Here is a 9,366-nt window from a genome sequence, read left to right as displayed (position 1 = left end):
TTTTTTTTTTTTTTTTTTTGGTGGGTAATTGATTGTATTTGTTGATCGGCTATCGTGGATGCTACAACTTCTAAGATTGTAACATGGTATCAGAGCTGCTGTAGTTAAATTAATCGGGTTCTAAAGACAAGAAATCTGCTGGTTACGATTTAGATGTTCTTCTTCTTGGTGTGCAGCCACTCATTGCTGCAACTGCTATTATCTAATCCCTAATGGAGTGATTTTTCCTTTGTGAAGATCTACCTTGCCTTTAATGTTGAAGTAAGTGGCTATTGCTTGATGTTTTGAAGCCGGCGCCTCTCCTTCTTCTATTTTACTCTACCTATCTGATGGCGGTCAGGTTTGAGGCTGCTGTTCTTGATTGATTGATTGATCTAGTTTATCCTACCTATATGAGTTGTTTGATGCATACATGTGCTTGCCACCGATAGTGCTTATTGATGCTTATGCTTGCTTGTTGCCGATATATTTTATTGATGCCTACATGTTCAGATCTGAATTGTGATATGGAAAGTTGGATTGAATGCTAAGTTTCAGATCTGAATTGCATTACTATCTATCTGGATACGTTCATCCTATTACTTGCTAGTCACTCTACTTGATTGTCATGGCTGGGACTGTGCCTGTTACTACTTCTACTGTTTCTTCTACTATTGCTTCTTCTGCATTGGATAATATCAATGTCTAGATCACCTCTATTAAGCTCAAAGGGAGCTCGAACTATCTTCTTTGGGCTCAGTCTGTTAAGTGTATTTGTTAGCTGAAGGCAAACTGAGCTATACCACTTCTGAGGCTCCTTTGCCTGATGATGCTAAGTATGACAATTGGATGAAGGAGAATGTCTTGATTCTGATCTGGTTGTGGAGCAGTATGGAACCAGATGTAGCTGCCAATGTTATGTTCCATTTTACAGCCAAGGGAGTATGGGATGATTTGAAGGAAACATACTCCCAAGAGAAGAACATGACACGGATCTATGACATATATGAGAAGCTTTTCCAATTTCGTCAATCTAACAAATCCCTCTCTGAGTATTACAGTGCTTTTAAGGGAATGGTGGAAGAGCTAAATGTCTTCCAGCCTCTGACTACTGATATTGAGAAGTTGAAGGCTCAGCGGAATGAGTTCTTCGTTTCCAAATTTTTGGCCGGTCTGAACAGTGATCTAAAGGCAGTAAAGGGCCATCTACTTGCTGGTGATACGGTTCCTACTCTGAATGATGCTTTTTCACGACTATAGCGTATCACCTCCTCATCCAAATCTGATCAGCCTACCAGAGATAATTCTACATTCTTTGCTAACCGTGGCCGTGGGTGCGGTCACGGAGGAGGACGTGGTCCTATGGGTCGAGGTTCAAGTGGACAGTCCTCGGATCGCACCGGTCGCCAGTGTACTCACTCTGGGAAACCTAACCATTCTGTAGAGACGTGCTGAGCCAAGCATGGCAAGCTAGAGTGGGCAACTCAGTTACCCAATCATTCAGTGTCCGATGATGGTACTGATACTGTGTCTCCGACGACCATTACACCTATACCTGCTTCAAAAGATTCTTCTACTAGTATGCGGGATGACATCAACCAGTTACTTCGGCACTTGCACTCTCTTGAGGCTTCTTTTAATACATCCCATGGTGCCTCCACATCCGCTGCTACCCTTGCGCATGCAGGTATATCAGCCCCCTTCTTTCCACTACATCTACACCCTGGATCATTGATTCAAGTGCTTCCGCTCACATGACTGGTAAGTCATCACTTTTTCAGACCTTCTCATCCAGTACTAGTTCTACATCTATCATTCTTGCTAATGGTACATCCACCCCTGTCCTTGGACATGGTACCATTTCTCCTACTTCTTCATTGCACTTATCGTCTGTATTACATGTACCTCAATTTCCATTAAGTCTTCTTTCTATGAGTCAATTGACTAGATCTCTCAATTGCTCAGTAACTTTCTTTCCCTCTTATTGTATTTTTCAGGATCTTCACTCGAGGAAGACGATTGGTGGAGGGTGTGAAAAGGATGGATTGTATTACCTCAATAGTGGTTGTCCTACCACTTCTGCTGCCGCTACTGCTGTTGGGGATGTCTCTCCATTCCAATGGCACTGACGTCTAGGACACTTGGCCTTACCTAGATTACAGCTTTTGTTTCCTAGTTTTCTACATGTTTCTAGATTAGAGTGTGAGGCCTGTGAGTTGGGTAAACACCATCGGGTGTTTTTTCCATCTCGATCAGTGTCTCGTAGTCCGTCATTGTTTTCTTTAGTTCATTCTGATATATGGGGTCCTTGCAGAGTTAGTAATAGGTTTGGTTTTCACTATGTTGTTACATTTGTAGATGATCATTCTCGCCTCACATGGCTTTACATGTTAAAGGACAGATCTGATTTTCTATCTGTGTTCCAAAAATTCTATAATGAAATAAAAACTCAGTTTGGCATTTCCATTAAGATTTTTCGTTCTGATAATGCTTTAGAATATGCTCAAAATGATATTTCTGACTTTTGTGATACCCATGGCATGATTCATCAGACTAGTTATGCATATACCCCACAGCAAAATGGGGTTGCAGAGTGCAAGAACCGGCACCTCCTAGAGGTAGCTCAGGCTATTATGATACATATGCATGTTCCTAAGCATTTTTGGAATGATGGGGTTTTAATAGCATGTCATTTGATTAATCGCATGCCTTCTTCTGTTCTGACGAATAGGTCTCCCTTCTCGATCTTATACCCTACTCTACCTAGTTTACTTCTTCCTCCCCGGGTTTTTGGGTGTATGTGCTTTGTTCACAATCTTCACATGCATGGGGATAAATTGTCTCTATGGGCTACTAAATGTATTTTTTTGGGCTACTCTCGTACCCAAAAAGGATACAAGTGCTATGATCCTGTTACTCACCGGAACTTTGTAAGTGCCGATGTGACCTTTTTTGAAAGTACTTCTTTCTTTTCTTCACAGGTGTCTCAGCTTACTGAGGAGTGGTCATTTACGTCTCCTCCCATTCCATCCCTTATACCGATTCCTGATACCCCTAGTACCAGTGCACCTGATCCACCTCCTTTACAGGTTTATCGGCACAGGGCGAGGGTTGGACAGTCCAGTGGCGAGGTTCTTGATCCAGCTACTACACATCCTCCATCGCTCCCTTCCTCTGGTGAAGTTCCTCCTTCTGATACATCTGATGACTTACCAATTGCTAGCAGGAAAGGTATACGTTCTTGCACTCATAAATCCTTCGTTGTTTATCTTATTGATAAGTTTATGTCTATCTCTCACCTTTCACCCTTTATTCATAGTCTTGCTCTATCTCTTTTTAGTAATCTTGTTCCTCGTACTTATTCTAAGGCTCTCTATATCCCTAGATGGAAGGGTGCCATGGATGTAGAAATGGATGCTCTCTTGAGTCGTGGCACCTGAGTCTAGTAGATTTACCTCCTGGTAAGGACCTGGTGAAATGTCGTTAGGTATACAGTGTTAAGTATCACTCTGATGGCTCTATTGAGCGGTTGAAGACTTGCCTGGTTGCTAAGGGTTATATTCAGACTTATGGTGTTGATTACTTTGAGACTTTCTCCCCAGTTGCTAGACTTAACTCTATTTGTGTTCTTATCTCTCTTGCTGTCAACTTTGATTGGCCTTTATCTCAGTTGGACATTAAGAATGCCTTCTTGTATGGTGATCTACAGGAAGAATTTTATATAGAGCAACCTCCCGGGTATGTTGCTCAGGGGGAGAATAAAGGTCGGGTGTGTCGCTTACACAAAGCGATCTATGGTCTCAAACAATCTCCTCCGACATGGTTTGATAAATTCAGTGCTACCATAGTCACTTATGGGTTTTCTCAGTGTTACTCTGATCACTCTGTGTTTGTTCGCCGCAGGGGTAACAAATTGGTTGTGTTGGTAGTGTATGTTGATGATATCATCCTAACTAGCAATGATAAAACAGGAATTTCTGAATTGAAAAGTCACTTCTAGCATCATTTTCAGACAAAGGATCTAGGCCAACTTCATTATTTCCTTGGGATTGAGGTAATCCGAAGCAAGAAAGGGATCAGTCTATCCCAAAGGAAGTATGTAGTGGACCTCCTATCTGATACTGGGATGCTCGCATCCAAACCTATTGATATCCCTATGGATCCTCACCAAAAGTTTGGTGTTGATGACGGTGAACCTCTTCAGGATATACACTAGTACATAAGTCTAATTGGCAAGCTAATTTACCTTATTATGACTCGTCCAGATATCTCCTATGCTGTTGGAATTCTCAGTCAATTCATGCAGTCTCCTCAGAAGGCTTATTGGGATGCTGTTGTTCGTGTTCTCCGCTACCTGAAGAGGGCCCCTGGCAAAGGGCTAGTGTATCGTCCTAATCGGCACCTGGACCTTGTTGGCTACTTAGATGCTGATTGGGCTGGCTCTGCTAGTGATCGGAGATCTACCACTAGATATTGTACCTTTGTTGGAGGTAATTTGGTCACATGGCGTAGCAAGAAACAGACCACCATTGCCCAATCTAGTGCAAAGGCAGAATACAGAGCTATGGCTCATACTACAGCTGAATTGATGTGGTTGCGTTCGTTACTCTTAGAGTTGGGATTTCCAATAACCAAACTAATGCAAATGCATTGTGACAACCAAGCTGCTGAGTATACTGCTAGCAATCCGGTCTTCCATAAGAGGACCAAACATATAGAGGTGGACTGTCACTTTGTTCATGATGTTGTTCTAAAAAAGCTGATTGAGACTCCGTTTGTTTCATCAAAGAATCAGTTGGCTGATATGTTCACTAAGTCCTTATTTGCTCCTAGCTTCCACAGTAGTTGTACTAAGCTGAGCATGGGAGATTTATATGCTCCATCTTGAGGGGGAGTGTTGATTTTAGTGCTATTCCCAAACAGGGAATAGCGCTAATATTAGCAACTACAACAGGGACCATGTGGTCCTTGTTATGATTGTTTGGGTCTTTTTGGGATTTTCCTTATGTAAGTGGGGGGCTTTATTGTCTTGCCTCTTGACCTAATGTCATATATTCATAAGAGAACCTGAGATTAGATTCATATTGAATTAATCTCAGGTTGCTCTCCATTCTTGAGACTTCCTTTGGTTACTTCATCTTCTTCTTCTCTTCTTCTCTTTTTTCTCTCTCTCTTTTCGTTCTTGTTTCTGGTTTTCTGGTTTAGCTACAACTTCTAAGATTGTAACAATATATAAATGAAGTGTCTAGAAGAAGAACATGTTGCTACACATTGTGTTAAATGTACCTTGACTTAACCATGCCTATGTGCCTAAAGGCAAGATCTACTGTGCCAAAAGGAAACACGTTTTCTGCTCAAAATTAGGGAAGGGAAAAAGAACAGAGACTATTGGTAAATAGATGATAGAAACTCCCTAGGACCAATAACAACAATTGAAATGGAACTACAAGCAGATGCTTCATTGTCTTGTCTATTTTGTCTCTAATTGGGCTTTCTTTACTTTATGCTTCCTCACAAGTTTTGATATGCAACTCAAAAGCTTTAAAACTCAAACAAGATCAGCTGATGACCATTTCAAATCCATTATATAGGAAACAAATATGCCACACTTATTAATCATGATAAGTTCTTGCATTTTAATATGCTTCACTGACCAGGGTCCACCAAGTTTAGGTGTGAATTTAAGAGGTTAACAACTTGAAAGCCAGATTACAACTCCTTACGCTGAACTCATAAGGCTTATTGCACTTTACTCATGAACCATATGCCATGTACCAAAAAGCTGTATCATTGAAAAGCAGCAGTCAAGTCGAAGGTCTAAATCTCGGTCGAAATTTGAAATTCAACCTTGTCCGAGATGAAAGCAAGGGCTGAAACTAGTTTGCACAGGTTTCAACCCTGTTTCAACAAGCTTCGCAATTTTTACAAGTTTTTTTAACCAAGGGCTGGGAATTTCACAAGTTTCAACACTGCCAAGGGGGGTTTTCTAAAAACTTCCAACTACTTGATTTCTTCCTACTTTTTGGCATTCTTCTACTCATTCAACCATTCTACAACTTGGATTTGCATGATTGGAGGTTTGAATGTAATGGTTTTTTTCCCAGCTCTAGTTTTTGGAAGAATAAGTATATAGACATAATGTTGGGCACAAAATGTGACATGGGACACATGTGTTGCATTGGAGGAGCGTTACCGACATCTTCAACGGTACGCAGCTCATGGATTAGACCCGCCAAGAAACTCCATGCGTTGAGTAGTGAGTGTTGTATACTTGTATTTCCCTAACCTAATGTATGTTTTGATTGTTTTAATTAGATATTTACATTTCTAGTAAGTAAATTATATGTAGTCAGCTTTATAATAGCGCCAGTGTACAACATCATTTAGCGTACGCTAGCAAACTAGAGTCCAAACCACAAGTACTATTTGGGCGGGTTCTTTTGTGAAACTAACTCATGGAATAGGTGTAAAATGGTAATCTGGGCCTCGATACCTAGGTTTCGAATTTAGTACAGAAAAATCCGAAGTTTTGACCAAGTTTCAGTTGAAACCTGGGATATATCAGTTTTGGCCAAGATCAAAACGGCCTTAAAACCAGAACCTCGATCCTTGGCCAAGTCAAATTTGACTCCTCTGATTTGATGATTAACTCCACCTCATCATTATGTACATGCTAACCCGGCAAGTAACTCACACGCAATTAAAAAATATATATTTTAATAGGTAGCTGCGTTCATCCCCTACCACTAATCTTCATCCAAGAAATAAATTTTTCATAACCCTAGAGCCCAAAAAAAAAATATATATATATATATATATATCAATTTTCATCTGACAAAGAAAACCCACCCTCCAACACCCCAGAAAAGGAACTCCAACACAAGCATGATGCATTGATTGCATTCAGTCTCTTGTCCTATGAACTCCAAACCCAGAACTCAACAAAACATATGCAACCAAGTCACTACAGGGCAGACCATGAAATGACTTTATGCTTAAACAAATAAACAAAAGCATAGCAGATTATAAATAAATAAATAAAGCATCAAACTCTACAAGTTACAGCTGAAATAATCTAGAAATCTACTTAATTAAACAAAACATCAAAAGTAAAAGAACCAAGTAATTGCTTACCAAAAAAAAAAAAAAAAACCTAGTATTTACAAGAGAACATGAAAATTATAGTGCCGAGAAGAAAACAAATTAAAGTCATTCAGCAAGAAGCTTGCTCACCAAAGAAATCCAAGAAATCCATCAACCCAATTTAAATCCAAAAATCAATACAAACAACCCCTGCACCAATAAAAATTTCCATCCATGTTGATGCCTCCGTGCATGCTCTCATTGGCCCCAGCTCAAAAATAGTAATATGATTATTTGAAAAAAACTAGTATTGATTACCACCAAAATCAAATCCAACAATTAACTTCAGCTGCTGAATGAGAAAGGGTTTTTCTGCCTCCTTTGAGTTGTAATTCAAGCAGTATGAACAAAAGATGCAGAGACACACAGAGAAAGGGGAAAAGCAGAAAAGTGCAATAGAGAAAAGGCCAACAAAGCATCAAATAAAAAAAATATATAATAAAAAAAAAAAAGACGGAACTTTTCCACACTAACCACCAGCCGAGATGTTTCGATCCGGTTCTTGCTGGACGGCCGCCATGAATTAACGATATCTAACACCACCAACTCAAGGAGAGTCTAATCTCTAATCCAATATGCTAAAGAGAAGAAGAGATAGATTCAACCTTTTGAATCACTTCAAGGAGTTTGTTTTGTTGTTGTTCTAGCTGTAAACGGAAGATTAGAAGAAATAGTAAACAAAGGGGTTTAGGTTGCAGAGCGGAAAGTCGAGGGAAGAAACCTGCAAATTAAAAATAATATAAAGGGCAAATAAGACGTAATAATGTTCGCTTTCCTACGTGTAGGGGAAGAAATTTGGCTGCTATCTGCGTCGTAGCCAAGGGTAATTTAGAAAATACAAAAAATTAGAAGGCTATTTGTGAACAAAGGGCAAGTGAACTATTTTTGGCTGTAAGCCCAGGCAACAGGAGCTGCTACCAGGTAACAGCAAAATTTAGGATCGGGCCAGTTCTCTTCCTCCATCTGGAAGAGCATTATGGCTTTATGTTCTCAAAATGGAATTCAATCGTTAACCATCATCAGCATTGTTATTTGGATGAAGTATGAGTTTCATGAAGAAAATGACCTTAAGGTTATTGGAAGGTTAGCCCTATGTGTTACAATTCAGCATGCATGGCAGGAAAGGATTGCAAGAATATTTAAAAGGAGTGTAAGAACTAAGGACCAACTTGTATCATGTATTATGGATGATGTGACAAATAGGTGTAAGGCCATAATGTTCAAAGCTGTTGGCAATGGCAAAAATCAATTCTTGGTAAACAATTGGAGATTAAGGGCCCGTTTGATAACGTTTCTGCCATTTCTGTTTCAAGAAACGGCAGAAACATAAATTTCCGTTTCTAGAAATAGAAACGGAATTGAAGGTGTTTGATAAGTTATGTTTTTAGAAGTCGATGGTAACCAATGAAAGAATTGCCACAAGTCATTTCCAGAAACGGCGAAACAAGTTGAACTTGTCAACTTGTTTCGCTTGGGTCGTTTCTGAATCATAAATAAGTAAAAATTTCTATTTCTATTTCTAAAAATAAGTGAAACGAAACAGCTTTATCAAACACTTTTTGCTCCGTTTCTGCTGTTTCTGGAAATAGAAACGTTATCAAACGGGCCCTAAGTGTTACATGGAATAGTATTTCCACAAAAACCTGTCAATGGGTACCTCCATCAGATCAAATGTGGGCAATCCATTGTGACAGTTCTCTCACACAGGAGAGGGCAGGTTATGGTGGAATTATAAAGTACAGCAATGGACAACCGATTCTAGCATTTGCAGGAAAGGGGGTGTTAAAGTCAGTCTTATATATAGAGCTCATGGCAATTCTAAAGGAGGCTGAATTGTGTAAAGAATTGAATCTTTTGCATATATCAGTTAGATTGGATTCAAAGGTAGTTGTGGATATCATAAATGGTCAGGTTGAAGGACCATGGGAGATCCAAATTCTTAAAAGCAAGATTCTTCATCTGCTAAAGGAATTTGGAAGGAAAGAGATACTACATGTGTGGAGGGAAGTCAATAGTCCAGCTGACTTTATGGCTACATATGATACAGGAGATGATGAAATTACTATTCGGCCAGAAGATTTTCCACAAGACTTGCAAAGTCTAGTGGACTTGGATGCCAACTGTACTGTTTATTTGAGGAAGTAATGTAATGGGGGAGTGATTGTATAATCTTTTCATTGCATTATGTTCTTGCTTGTTAAGGGACTTCTCCACCCCTCTTTAGCTCTATCTAAAGGGGGTGGG

At 39.7% G+C, this 9,366-nt stretch overlaps 1 protein-coding gene across 3 annotated transcripts in view; it reads right to left on the bottom strand.

Moving 5' to 3' along the window:
- LOC122073811 (YTH domain-containing protein ECT2-like) overlaps positions 1–7,976 on the bottom strand; it is a 43,572-nt gene extending 35,596 nt beyond the window's left edge. Inside the window, exon 1 of one of the 3 annotated variants that reach the window (XM_042638452.1) lies at positions 7,597–7,976. In XM_042638452.1, the coding sequence (XP_042494386.1) occupies positions 7,597–7,642 (46 nt within the window). In that variant the 5' untranslated portion in view covers positions 7,643–7,976. Of the gene's footprint in view, positions 1–7,582 lie in introns of all 3 variants that reach the window. The other 2 variants (XM_042638453.1, XM_042638454.1) reach the window with 2 other exon arrangements.
- Positions 7,977–9,366: the final 1,390 nt, after the last annotated feature.

This window comes from Macadamia integrifolia, chromosome 3 (assembly GCF_013358625.1).
Source record: "Macadamia integrifolia cultivar HAES 741 chromosome 3, SCU_Mint_v3, whole genome shotgun sequence".
In the NCBI taxonomy this organism is placed as follows: Eukaryota; Viridiplantae; Streptophyta; class Magnoliopsida; order Proteales; family Proteaceae; genus Macadamia; species Macadamia integrifolia.
This window is presented reverse-complemented; position numbering and strand designations above follow the sequence as displayed.